The sequence below is a fragment of the Eptatretus burgeri genome, chromosome 4 (genome assembly GCF_056783735.1).
Source record: "Eptatretus burgeri isolate ZD-2024b chromosome 4, Ebu_testis_v1, whole genome shotgun sequence".
Classification (NCBI taxonomy): Eukaryota; Metazoa; Chordata; class Myxini; order Myxiniformes; family Myxinidae; genus Eptatretus; species Eptatretus burgeri.
In genome coordinates this window covers 124127137-124142136 of record NC_140964.1, presented here as the reverse complement: position 1 = coordinate 124142136, position 15000 = coordinate 124127137, and the positions used below count along the sequence as shown (strand labels likewise).

At 42.2% G+C, this 15000-nt stretch overlaps 1 protein-coding gene across 6 annotated transcripts in view; it reads left to right on the top strand.

The window, feature by feature from the left end:
* The window catches only part of NPHP4 (nephrocystin 4), a 571934-nt gene that overhangs the window by 452198 nt on the left and 104736 nt on the right, over nt 1–15000 (top strand). For 5 of the 6 annotated variants that reach the window (XM_085876134.1, XM_085876135.1, XM_085876131.1 and 2 more), the window contains 3 exons: nt 3621–3782; nt 7921–8075; nt 8237–8428. In XM_085876134.1, coding sequence (XP_085732260.1) covers nt 3621–3782; nt 7921–8075; nt 8237–8428 — 509 coding nt within the window. The remainder of the gene's footprint in view (nt 1–3620; nt 3783–7920; nt 8076–8236; nt 8429–15000) is intronic. The other variant, XM_085876132.1, reaches the window with a different exon arrangement.

Here is a 15000-nt window from a genome sequence, read left to right as displayed (position 1 = left end):
ACTGTCCAAGTCGTAGATATTTGCGTGCACATCAGTGCATTGTTCTCTATATGATTAAAAAAGGTGTCTACTTGGAGTCAACACGCTCAAAATGGTCAATCAGAGCCAGAACTTGCTCTTACTTTTCAGCGGGCATCTGATCGTACCGTCTCGCCATCCCCATGAGCACATCAAAGGCTGATTTCTGGTCTGTTGAAGGTTGAATATCAGCATCTCACAGGGAAACTTTGACGACTTGGCACCGAAATCTTTCAATACGAACAGCAGTGTACAACTTTCGACGGAAACAAAATCGGCACGATCGAGAGTCGCCTGCGAATCATTCCTGCTGCTGCACTGAATTGATGTAATAGTTCGGCCAGAATATTCGTCGTCAAGATGTTGCGTGAGTAAATCACCAATACAGTCACTCGAATTTATACCGCTGACATACTTCTTCACAATCACTTTCTCCCCAGAAACTACAGTCAATCTGAACTACGCTGGCCACTGCTCAGATGCCATGACCGAAGACTATTGCACAGTTTGGCTAAAGGGGACTTGGCATTTTGGTGCGCACGTGCGAAATTATATTTTGAAAATAATTGCCGACTTTTACATTTCGGGTTTTGAAACTTTTGCACCTTCGGCAGAAAATTTATAAACATAAAAGGCTAAAAATGTGTTTTATATTTATATTTGATTTCGGCAAATATACCGTCGGCGGATCTGAAAACCAAGTTAGATAATAACTAAGGCCTTATCTCATTATTCTTTGTTTCTCACCTTATCATGGTTTTCACATTTCCTTTTCAAAAGCTAAATGCAAATTGTAATTGCATCTAAGAATAAAAAGTATCAAATTCAGAGCCACATTCGATGCCTTGTACAAGGTCAGCAAATCAGCTGGGATTTATACACGAGGTCAAAATCGAAGGTAAAAAGAATGTTTGCGTCAATTTTGGCCTGGATCAGAAAATGCTTATAATGTGTACTGATTGTCTCTGCACCGAGTTCAAGGATGACATTAGAGTATGCACTCTCACACATCATCAATGCTGTACTTCAGTCTGCGGAGCACTTGATTTAATTAACATAGCATAATTAACATAATTAACAAACAAAAAAAAAAAGCAGTGTTTTTGCCTTCATAAATCTTCAGCAAAATTCATATCTTCATCAATTGTCAATGTTGCCAATATCTATCATGCATCATGATTTTGCATTTCCAAGTCAACCCATTTGCAAGTTTTGTGGAAGACTAGTTGAAAACGAGTTTTGTGTGAAATGCAAAACTCCAGAATTTTTTTTTCTCCCAGTAATCTATCGAATTATATATTCTGCTTAGAGCATGGCCAGCTCTTTAACATGGACTGCTTAGCACTGCAGAAATTTTTATCTTCCGAAGTTTCTAAACTTGTCGATTTTATAATAAGAGAAAGATGTAATTGCACCTCTTCTTTACCCAGTGACCTTTCATGATGCGTATTTTTTTAAAGTGTCTGAATTTTGGAGCAGACATCAAAAGTTTCTCGTCGTTCTTGATGCATCCTCAGCCATTAGACCTGACGATATTAGTGTACTAATCCTCAAAACCTGTACGTCCACCCTTTTAAACTTTCTTTGTTTTTCTGCGAGTCCTGCTCAGATGGTCACTTGCTTTTATCTTGGAAAGTTGTCAACACGACCCCGTGTTTATAAGAATGGCATGAAGACTGAGCTCCTTCACTACAGACTGGTCAGCCTTCCACCCATCATAAGCAAAGTAATGGAATCTATCATTGCTACATGCTTTAAGTCTTCCAATTCTTTGATATCTGATCATCAGTTCAGTTTCCACTTTGGCTATTCCACTCTGGACATGCTGCATTCTATCCAACTTCCAACAAGAGATGATGGATCTGTATCTCTATGAACTTCCTTTTTGCCTTTGATATTGTATGTTTCCCAGTGTTGCCATTAAAGTGTCAGCCATTGGTACTTCGGGTTTGTCATATTTTCTTTCTATTCCAACCAATGCGTTTTTCAAGATAGTATTCTGTCTTGTCTTATATCTACTGATTTAAGGCTGATCTCTCACATGATAGTGCACATTGGGACCGCTCATATTATTGGTCTGCATCATTGACCTTTCTGCTTTTCTGGAAAATCATTTGTACCATTTGCTGATGACCACATTGTCCAGAAAAAACCCACACATCTCATTGGTGGGCTGCTGTGCTATCCAATGTACATTGTACAGACCTGGGAAATATGCCAGTGATCAAATCTGCTAATGACTCCCCAGCATATTATTTGGGCAACCCCTGGGAGAGGTGTAGCCTCTGGAGTTCCAAGGCCTCACTGCCAGCCATAATATGGCTTGAACAGACCATATCTCCAATCTCTGCTCGAAGGCTGATGGTCGATAGTTTCTGCCCACCGTCCCCTCATCCCATCCCCAACACTCGTAATATTACTAACCCCCTCACTATAATACTCTCAGACTGCAGTGCATCTCTGAATTTCTCCATTCTCCAACTGCACTGCATCTCTGAATTTTAACCCCCATGTTCCTCTCCACGCCCTCTGCCAGTCTGTTATCTTGTAACCCTTTGTTGTTTTACTCTTCGACCCTCCCATTCTCCAACTGCAGTGCATCTCTGAAGTTTAACCCCCATGTTCCTCTCCATGCCCTCTGCCAGTCTGTTATCCTGCAACCCTCTGTTGTTTTACTCTGACATGAACAATGCTATCTGTATCAGGGTGAAAAAGAGTTTCGATAAATCTCATGACTTCACGAAACTCTCACAAGTATTAAGCATTTATTGCAAAGCAACACATTTGCACTGTCCCAATCAACTTTCTTAGAGTGATGGCCTCACATGAGGGATAAAGAATCGTCCTTGTTGTAATTTATTGCATCATTGATTTAAGTGAGTTCGACATGACGATATCAATGTATACAATTGGTCAATGAGCTCAGTTTCCTCCAAATCAGAAACAATAACAATAACAAATCAAAACCATGCAACAGATGATAGATATGGGTTAACCTTAATGTGTTATCAACAGACCATATACAGGAGAGTTTGTGGCAGACACATCCTGTTGGTCAGGGTCCAAATAGCCAGCATGACATGAACTTAATCCCCACTGGAGCAATGAAGGGGTTTGTATCTTAATGGTTACATGCGTCCAACTGAGCCCATTTGTATTTGTACAGCTCTCAAAAACCTGCTGTTCACTGTATGTTGTGTCCTTTTTATTGATTCCTCCGAGGAATTTGTTCATAATCTCAGGATACGAATTTGGCCTTTCTTTTCTGATCTTTTATTTCTGCAGTGGTCAAGGCTCATGGATGAGCTTGCACACATGTAGGACAATGACATTCAGAGATATCAGTGAAATTTCACATGATTAATGACAATGAAAGACCATGGACAAAACCGGAGTCGATTGAATTTGTACCATAAGGTAAAGTGTTCAGATGGGAAGACGAAACTGGCTGCTTATGACCACTGCCAGTTGGAGGACATTTGTTAGCATACATCAATAAATATACAAATTATGAGTTAACAATGTGGGGGGCATTGGAATAAATATAATAGAGTTGATTTTAATATATCTTCTTTCAAATCTGCTTTCATGGCTGTTCCCAGCTCTCATTGTCACAACTGTCACGAAGATATATCATGGAAGCACCACGTTTCAGGTCTGAAGAGAGGCCAAGGCAACCTCTCACATCTTTATCCTTAACATCTTCTGCTGAGCAAGGACTTCAGGAACATTCAAAACCCTCATCTTCCACTCTTGATCCGACAGTGAGTCTCCCAATTACATTTATCATGTTCCAAGTGCACACAAAGAAAGTTGTTAGTTTCACAATGTGAAACAGTTTCCATTGTGTTGTGCTGTATATTTCAATGATGACAATCTGCCAAGTTTGCAGTTCAAGGTACAGTTGAAGAAGTGTATTAGTGAAAGTGTGATGCAGTAATTGCGTTAACAGAAAAAATGAGTTTCTGATATTCATATAATTTACTTTGTCATAACTAATGCACAGCCTTCAACTTTCGTTTTGCCATTGTGGACATAAAAAAAAACATTTATATTGTGCTTAAACAGCCAATAAGTTATCCGAGGTAGGTCAATCGCGAGCATTTGTGTGTTCTTTAAACTTTCACGAGTGACCAAGTTTAGAGGAACCAAAGGCAAGAGAGAGAGAGAGAGATCGTGAGCGTAACATGCCACTACATAAACAAGTCGAGGTACATTCAAAGTACACCGGCCCCATGCCAGATAAATAAATAACAAATCCTCCAACATGAGACATAGCCGGGGTGCCTTCGGCACCCGGCGATACCGCCTTGCAGCACATGGAGACAGAATTGGGAGGGAGCGGTGTACAATAACTGATTGATTAATAATTGCATCATAAAATAAATAAACAATAATCGTAGAGTAATTAATTTGTAAATCAATTGGCAAATAGCACACCTAAACCACCAATGTTTCATCCAAATCTGTAACTTTTTGAAAATTAAGTAATTAATCTAAAAATCAAATATTTAATTGAATGATCAATAAATCAAAAAAACCTCTTTATGGCCAAATCAGTTGGTCACTGTCATGTCCAAATATCAGCGTCCTAGCTAAAAACGTGCCTGAGATATTGCCAGGATGAGAAATAAAATAAATAATGAATTAATAAATCGATAATAATTAAGTAATTAATCGATAAATTAAAAAATAGAAATACCTTTTTTTTTACCAAAGTATATCTTCACTTTTGTTCCCAAATTTCAGCTTCCTCGCTCATCAAAGTATGGCTGAGGTATCACCCGGACAAACAAGTAAACAAACAAGCAAACAAAGTCAAAACTGAGTACTCCCTGCCTTCGGTGCCCAGTGATGATGTCATGCATCACCTGTATATGGAATTGGGAAATACAACAGTAACCAAGCTGACCTGGCCAGCCTCATCATTTTGCTTGGCCAATTGGAGTATAAAGAAGCATCGCATGCCATTAAATTAGGGGTATAAATATTGTATATAGTGGTATAAAATCGGAGATCAATTTGTTGGATATGTCGAGATACAAAAGGTGATGCAGATAAGTAAGCTCAGCTTGAAGCCAGGTGAAAGTTATCCATTCATTTTGTACCATTCCTTCATTCCTTTTATGTTCTTCAACTGTATAATATACGGTATAACATGTTTACAAAACAAATCATGATCGACATCGGTACATTTTTTTCCAATATTGTGTGGAGGTTTCTTTTCTTCACTGAATGTTTTGCTGCATCTCTGCAGTGGCGAGTTAAATCTCCCTGCCAATCGCAGGCATTGTTTAGCTACATAATCCATGCATTGAAGTAATTAAGTTTTACAATTACAGATTATTTCATCTGTCATGGTATTGATTTCAACAAGCATTCTTCATTTGCTTCCAAATCTTGTCCCAAACAATGCACTCTCTGTACCCACCCTTCCCAGTTACACCCAACTGCTCCTCGACTTTGGGTCTGTTTCACCTGAGAAGGTGGAGAAGTTTCTGCATCCCTCAACTCTATTGCAACTGGACTGTACGGCATCAGCTGAAGTCCTAAAAACCTAATCTGCTGCTCTTTCACATCCTCTTTCTGCACTTCTCACGCTCTAATTTGTCCTCGGTGATAAAAAAAAAAGGTTCAAAACCTGATCCCCTTTACTACAGACCTATCAGCTTCCTTCTGATCATCACCAAGGTCGTGGAACCCATCATCACAGTCGACATGAAAATCCTTCCTTTTATCCAACGGCCTCATCTCAGATCATCAATTTGGGTTCAGACAAGGTCACTTTTCCTTGGACATGCTGCTTATACTCACCCAACAATGGATGGAGGGACTCAAATATCAGACTTGAAAACAGGACTGCTCTCTGGACATATCTCGTGCTTTTGATAGTCAGTCTAGCATATCCTGCCTTAATCTCAAAATTTTCTGCCAATGACATCCAAGGCCAACTCAAATATTGGGTTCCTGACTTCCTCCATTGTCATTACCAACGTGTGTCTCTCAACAGAATCCTTTCTCTCTCCTCTCTCTCTCTCTCACTCTCACTCTCACCTCTCACTCTCACTCTCACTCTCATTCTCACTCTCACTCTCACTTTCACTCTCACTCTCACTCTCACTCTCTGTCCTATTCCTCATCTTCATCAATGATCTATTTCTCTGACTTTCTGGAAAATTATCTTTATATATTTTCTGATGGCTCCACCCTCTGCCGTGACAGCCATCATCCTTCAGGTAGGCAGGTTGCAGACTCTTCCCTCTCTTCAGACCTTGACAAAATCACAAGCTGCTGAAACACTTGCAATATGTCTTTCAATCATGACACAAATCACACTCACTTCCTCTCTATGGAAGGACTGTCTGGCAAACCCTCCAATCTACCTTCTTAACAATCCTCTTGAAAAAGTTCAGTAACACAAACTTTTGGATATCGCTATCATGCATGATCCTTCTTGGGCAAACCACATTTCAAAGTTTGCCTCCAAAGTCAGTTATCCCCATCATTAAAACTGGGCATTCTCTGTCATGCAAAGTCCTTCCTTGGCACACCTGAACTCTTATCCACTTACAAGGTCTTCTTCTGCAACTTGGTGAAGTACTGCTCTCCCCTCTGAGCTGGGTCACCTGCCTCGCACCTTGTTCAGCTTGATTGTGTGGAAACCTTTGCTTTCAAGATCATTGGAATCTTCTGTGATGAAGCTGAATCTATGGTCCTATCACTTTCCCATAGCAGAGAGATCGGTGGTCTCTGTTTTCTCCCATCTCCTGTCTGGTTTTGCACCCTTTGCTTTTTGCATGCATTGTCCTCCCCCCTGCCCCCCCCCCACAACTTTCCCCAGGAATCTACAGGCCAAACGTCATCCACCAGCAACCCCCTTCTCGTGAAACTGCCAAAATCAAGAATCACTGTTCACCTTCACTCTTTCATTCCTCCTTTTTCCCGCCTCGAGAACAAACTCCCACTCTCTCTTCAATCCCACTCCTCCCTCCAGGTCTTCAAAACAGCTGTTCACCACCATCTCAAATCTTTCCCCATCCAAAATCTTGATCTTTTCTATCCCAGTTAATCCACCCCGAATGCACCAAATTCAAATTCCTTGTTTTCCTTGTCCCTGTGGTGTCCATCTTGTTTACCCCGTGTACCCCCACTCCATCCATCTCCCTTCCACAGATCTCCTATTGTCCCTGTTCCCCACTGTTTTGTGCTTCCGTCTCCCACCCCTCTTGTCTCCTGCTCCCCTTGTTATATGTTCTGTGTGTTAGCTCTTATATGAGCCTCGACAATGTGCACAAAAAATGAGATGCATCTTAAGGATTCATGACAAGACCAGTCAGTAAGAACGTGCTCATCTCCGAACACTTTTCTCTAAAGTTCAAGCTCAATTCGGTCTGACCAACGCCACCCTCTTGAAAAAAATATAAAAGGGAATTGCTGTGCTGGTGAAACCAGGGGATGACTGCTTATTGCTGGGCCGATATTGGAACCTTGGCTCGACAGCTTTGAGACGAGCACGCTGCATACCTCTAGGCCATCCTGCCAGCCCAAGGAGACAGTGAACAAGAGACAAATCAACACAGTGGATAAGATTTGAGCCTGGTGTCTTCATACCATAAGCTATGTGTTCACAGGAAAGGACCAAAAAATACTCCAAGTCATGGAAGCCGCTTTTATTTTATTTTGTGTAATTCTTTTGGGTGCCTGCCATGTTATTGGTGCTTTCAGACCAGTTAATCAGTATTGCACAGTTGGTTTTATGTTCGAAAATTCAGATATTTGGACATAATGTTATTGTTCTTCCGATGGCCTGATAGTTTATTTTTTTTTAAACAGGATTCTATTCAATGCAACACCGAAAAGGTGATACCAGATTTTCCAAGCGGTAAACATGGTGACTTTCAGGCGTGTTTACAGATGCACAAATGCAATGTTGGACTTGATGAAGAATCGCTGAAAGAGTCAATTAGTGTTGCCAGGGTTCCAGATGGGACTCGGCAGGAAATTGCGACATTGCTTACAGATGCATCCATCGCTGTGACATCCAAGCACATGCACAGGTATTCACCAAGATTCTGTAGATGTAAAATTTGATGAACTTTGAAACATTCCAATGTCGTCAGGGACTTCGCTAATGTGTTTTGTACTCCAGAAATGGAATGATTGGCAATAGTTTTGAACATTTAAGTTTTGTGTGAAACGTTTCTTTGCACACCATTAGGTCCTTCTCAACCCTACCTCGTGCTGCCTCAGCCCAGCTCCACGTGGCGGGTTTTCCTGAAATCTTGGACACTAATCACAGACCTGCACAGTTGGTTGATCTCAACGAAGCTTCGACATTTGACCTGCAGCGTGAGGAATCTGACGTTTTACAGTGTAACGAGGTCATTCTGCAGTTCCTGGCTTACACGAGGTATAGAACTGCGACAGACGTATGAACCCTAAACCTGCTTATTATAAATTTTTGTGTTTACCCAAAAATCAATTTGGTAATTATTTTTCACGCATGCATTAATGCACTCGGAACTGCGAGAAGAACAGTGCTTTTTATGATTCAATCAGTGTTATGCATGACCATTGCACATGTGCAGGAAGATAAATCAGACATGAAGATTTCTGTTATAACGTGCAGCAGATGTTGCTTTGCACAGAAGCTGCAGAAATGCCGATTCGCTCATGATATATATGCCCGAGGCCTGTAGGCCTTTTCTGTCATGTCACGATGTCTGGGCAATTATTTGCTGTTAAATTCCCACCTTGGATTTCCCTCACAGGAGCACAAACCCCGAGGGCGAACATATTCCCTCGGCTCTGCCGATAAACCTTTACTGTTGCAGGAGTTGGAGGACGGTGCACATTTGCAAATGGCGTTTTGATTTGCATCCAGTAAACCACATTGTCGGACCACAATTCGGTTAACATCCTCCCTTGCTAAAGCAATGATTGGCCATGTTAACCTGGGGATTTTATATGATGGTTCCATGTTGATGCCCTTTAATGGACATAAATACCATGGGAGACTCATAATGTACAACAGGCACTTTTTGGAAGAGCTTTTATGAGAGTTAGAAAAACATCCCTCTGCTACATGCAGCATTTCTGATATCTGGAGGTGTCCAAATTGTAGGAATGCATCATCATTTCTGAATGGAAAACATATATATATAATCAAATAATACTTGCAGGGGCTACCTGGCGCTCCCCGGGAGTTGGTAGAGGGGGATACCAGGTGCTGCCCAGCTGGATGAACTTTTCCCGGCGGTGGTTTTGGGATGTGTTGGACATTGAAAAGCTATGGAGTTGTTGGCCTCATGGTGGTTACCTTTTGCCTGTGGGCACTGCCTTACCCTACATCCCAATGCTCGTATGCACTCTATAGTGGCCTTTAGTGCCCTCAAAACGGATGTCGAGGCCAACGTATGTTCATTTAAAACCTTGCCCAGATTCAGAAGCACCGACACGCAAAATTTGAGGCCTCTCGGCACTACGCTTTGGCCACGAGAGAAGAACGCTCAAACACACAAACACTTGAAAATATTTATGATATCATTGCTGAATTCCCATTTTCACAACAGTAATCATCACTGTTTATACTTGTATTGGACTGTGTATTAAGGAGTACAGCACGTTGCAGATATGGAACAGACTGGGCTCAAAGTGACAATCTGGAGGAGCTCAGCTTTGCAGATGGCATCGATTTGCCATCAGACATCAAGCAAAGGATGCAAGGGAAAGTAAATAGGCTCCAGGAAAATGCCCTGCAAGTAAGACTGTAACTCAACACCAGCAAAACAGCGAGCATGGGACTACGTACATCAGACAACAATGCTGTGATGTGACAATGCATCAGACATTGGCTTAGCCACACGAGATGTCGACAAGTTTATGTATCTTGTGTCTATGGTTGCTGAAGCAGGAGGGCGGGACTCAGATGTTCTACAAAGAATACAGAGAGCAAGACTATCATTTATGAGGATGAAAGAAGACTTGAAATCAAAATAAATACAACACAAGAACGAAGTTTCAAATTATTGACAGGAATGTAAAATCGGTTCTATTATTTGGCTGTAAGGCATGGAAAGTCACCAAAGTCATTGCGGAGAAACTATAATCCTTTATTTGTAACCGGAACAAAAAGATTTTGTGAATCTTCTGGCCAGATTGAGTGAGCAAGAAGGATGTAGAAAGAAGGACTGGAGAGAAAAACATCATGGAGGAAATAAAAACGAGGCGCGGGAGATTGATTGGGGCATGTGTTGCGTCTGGAAGCAACAACATCGCAAAAAGAACGATACAGTAAATCCTGAAGGCCAGAGGAGGCTTTGCGACCTACAGAGACCGAGCAATGGACGATGTAAAAGTTGCTGAGGGAATTAGAAACCACCTGGATGGTGATCAGTCAGTGTGGCCAAAAGAGAATGAAGTACCACGAGGTACTCAAGGGGCTCCGTATGGTATTGTGCATGGCAGGATCTTAAGCAAAGTAAGCAATTCATCGCTGACACCGCAACAGCTACTTTAAAATTAAACTTGTATTCACTCTCCATGTTTGGTCATATTTGTATGCTGGATTCAAAGTGCCATTGCCTTCTGACACTACATCTAAATGGTCAAAGCAGAGCCAGCACCTGAAATTTGGTGACTGAATTTGGTGACTCGGTGCATCACTTTCAAAGTGGTTGTGGTTGAAAAATGCCAGGTGTTTTATAACCACATCCCAATCACATGAAGGCTTAACATGCAGGTAATCCCAAAACAAACCAGGACTGTAGTGACACTTTCCCATTGTTTTGGTTCCCATGTTGGTGAATGTTTTGGGATTTGTTGTTAGTAAGTTTACGCTTGTCTTTGCTCACTCCTGTACACATTTTTGTTTGTTCCAAGTCCATCCTGAAGAATGCAGGTCCTCTTTTTCACTGAGACGGATGCACTGTTTTATTTATTTTTAAGTCCGTAATTGACAGGTGTGGCCTTGTATCATCCCAATGCCTCACTGTGTCAGCTGATGCCATCAAAACTGGAATGAAGTTGGTGATTTGGAGTGACATGTTTCTAATCTGTGCTGTAAATGTGGTCAGCTTTTTACCATCAGTGGTTATTAATTGTTGTCGGAATTGGCAGTCAGTATAGAAAATAAGAAACTACCAATGTTACACCTTCTATCAATATTGAGATTCCCTTCAAGCATTTTGGTTGACTTCTGTAAAAAAAAACCTCCAATCTCCTTTTTTCACATGTACAGTGGGGAGAACAAGAATTTGATACACTTCCGATTTTGCAGGTTTTCCCACTTACAAAGCACGTAGAGGTCTGTAGTTTTCATCATAGGTACACTTCAACTGTGAAAGACGGAATCTTAAACAAAAATCCTGAAAATCACATTGTATGATTTTTAAATAATTAATTTGCATTTTATTGCATGAAATAAGTATTTGATACATCAGAAAAACAGAACTTAATATTTGGTACAGGAACCTTTGTTTGCAATTACAGAGATTAGACGTTTCCTGTAGTTCTTAACCAGGTTTGCACAGACTGCAGCAGGGATTTTGGCCCACTCTTCCATACAGATCTTCTCCAGATCCTTCAGGTTTCGGGGCTGTCACTGGGCAACACAGACTTTCAGCTCCCTCCAAAGATTTTCTATTGGGTTCAGGTCTGGAGACTGGCGAGGCCACTCCAGGACCTTGAGATGCTTCTTACGGAGCCACTCCTTAGTTGCCCTGGCTGTGTGTTTCAGGTCGTTGTCATGCTGGAAGACCCAGCCACACTCCATCTTCAATGCTCTTGTCGAGGGAAGGAGGTTGTTGGCAAAGATCTCGCGATACATGGCCCCATCCATCCTCCCTTCATTACGGTGCAGTCGTCCTGTCCCCTTTGCAGAAAAGCTTCCCCAAAGAATGATGTTTCCACCACCATGCTTCACGGTTGGGATGGTGTTCTTGGGGTTGTACTCATCCTTCTTCTTCCTCAAAACACGGCGAGTGGAGTTTAAACCAAAAAGCTCTATTTTGGTCTCATCAGACCACATGACCTTTTCTCATTCCTCCTCTGGATCATCCAGATGGTCATTGGCAAACTTCAGACGGGCCTGGACATGCGCTGGCTTGAGCAGAGGGACCTTGCGTGCGCTGCAGGATTTTAATCCATGACGGCGTAGTGTGTTAATTATGGTTTTCTTTGATACTGTGGTCCCAGCTCTCTTCAGGTCATTGACCAGGTCCTGCCATGTAGTTCTGGGCTGATCCCTCACCTCTCATGATCATTGAGGCTCCACGGGGTGAGATCTTGCATGGAGCCCCAGACTGAGGGAGTGTGACTGTTTTCTTGAACTTCTTCCATTTTCTAATAATTGCGCCAACAGTTGTTGCCTTCTCACGAAGCTGCTTGCCTCTTGTCCTGTAGCCCATCCCAGCCTTGTGCAAGTCTACAATTTTGACCATGATGTCCTTAGACAACTCTCTGGTCTTGCCCATTGTGGAGAGGTTGGAGTCTGATTGATTGAGTGCGGACAGCTGTCTTTTATGCAGATAACGAGTTCAAACTGGTGCAGTTAATGCAGGTAATGAGTGGAGAATGGGAGGGCTTCTTAAAGACAAAACTAACAGGTCTGTGAGAGCCAGAATTCTTACTGGTTGGTAGGTGATCAAATACTTATTTCATGCAATAAAATGAAAATTAATTATTTAAAAATCATGCAATGTGATTTTCAGAATTTTTGTTTGAGATTCCATCTTCCACAGTTGAAATGTACCTCTGATAAAAATTACAGACCTCTACGTACTTTGTAAGTCGGAAAACCTGCAAAATCGGCAGTGTATCAAATACTTGTTCTCCCCCACTGTATATGGTGAGCAAGCAGGTGCTTCACTTGATCAAACCATCTCTGTGAACCATTCTCTTGGCTTTCATTTCAGTTTGCTTATCACGGAGACGTCATCTTGAATGTGATCCAACGCTATTCTGTAGGGCATTTCACAATGACCTTGAATAAGTTGGACAAATGCGTTAGTTACTTGCACACGTTGTACATGAGGAATAATTAATAAATGCATGCCCTGTTATGGGCCTGCATTGTTAGGGTTCGAGTTAGCATGACACGGGCACGCCATGGGCATGGGTACGGCACAAACATGGCACAGACACGGCACAACAGCACAGACAAGGCATGACATGGCACGGGTAATGCCTAGGCACACCAGGACACCATGGACAAAATGGGTGACGAATGCTTTGTCCCACTGTCGCAGGCTGACCAGGTGTCTTGTATGTTGCAAGATCATCCTCTTTCATACTTTTCCCGGACGCCATTTGTGCCTGTGGTCGTCCCATGGTGGTGCTGTGTCATGTCGTCTTCATGCTGTGTCGTGCCTCGTTGATGTCCTGAGGGGGGAGTGGTGCTCAGGAGGGGAGGGGAGTTGTGGGGTGATGGTGGTGGTGGATTTTATGGTGGCATGGTGTGGGTGGGGGGGAGGGGTGTGTGGGTGATTGTAGGTGTTGTTGGGGTGATGGTTGATGCGGTATTGTGGGGGGATGTGGAGGGGGTGTGGGGTGGTGTTGGGTATTATGGGGGGATGGTGTTGAAGGGGGGAGTGTGGGGGTGATGGTTGATGGGTGATAGTGGGGGGATGTGGAGGGGGGAGTGGTTGCCCGTGTACATGTGCTGGTAGCTGGGTAGAGATGGTGTTAGTTTCTAACAAAGGCTGTTTCTTCCGCTTAATCGTGGGGATGACATCCCCTCTCAATTGTGGCAGATAACCACAAGATCTAGCCATCTCTGTTGTTTCATAACAGTGTTCTGTAAAATGTTCCGAGCACAAAGTCAAACATTTTCGTGGCCCGATCCACACTCGGGTATTTCGGACTTTGGTGTAGCATGAAAGCATCTCGGTTTGTATTATTATAACAACCAAGTCTGCATTGACGAGGCATATTTGTGGAAAATCTAAAATTATTTGCCATTTAATTTAAATCATACCGCAATGTAACCTGTAGACATAGACAATGCTCATCTGGCAGTCAACTTCCAGGTGTGACGTCATGGCTAAGTGTAAAGAATGAGATTTTGACTTTTAATCGCCAAATTACCGACTTCATAAACCGCAAATCAGAAAAAGACACATCATATCTATTTTGTAGGGTATCAAGAGATAGATTAGCGTCGAGGTTGTCTGAGCGTTTGAGTTCCCCTTTGAAGGCCTCATGTGGTCTTTCTTGCCGAGCTGTTAATTTCTACACCTAATCGACGATAACATATCCATAAAAAAATTTCACCCTTTGAATTTTCAGTCCATCCTTTAAAAAAATTGAAAATCAATTCACACTAAATTACCTTAAAATGGTCCTGCATTAAGTTCGTGATTGTAACTGCAAAAATCTGTAATTTCCAGATGATAACTCAACAAAAAGGACATTGTTCTTAGGTTGCCATTCATTTCTATTCACTGTTCTTCAGTGCTGTGAAAATAGCGAAAATGTGTGATAAGGAAGAGTTTTATAGCTGTGAGATACAGTGAGAACAATGTCGTAAGATGGCCGTGGAATGTTTGAGTGTTCAAAAAATCCCAAGTTAGCAGTTATTCTGGCTCGCACAGAGCCCTCACGCTGAGCCCAACCAGACTCGCACAGAGACCATCCATGGAGGCCTTGGATCAGGCCACCCTTGTCAGTCATTATAAGATATCCTGTTCTTGTTTTTGTGTTTTGACCACGAGCACGCTGGAAAAATTGGCACTTAGCGAGGATTAGAGTACATTTTCCCTACCCTATTGTCCGGAACATTCAAGGCGAAATTCCGACTGGGGCAATGTGAGAAATGCTACACAATGCAAGCGTGAAGCCCGCATGCTGAGCTCGGGGAAAGCGTGCTAAAATATATCGTTATTTGCTCATAAGAAAGTTTGTAGGCCTATTTACTAGCAATCTGCCCAAAGAATCCTGTAGGACTGAAACATCAAAGTTCTCCAAATCGGAATTGCAGTCTCC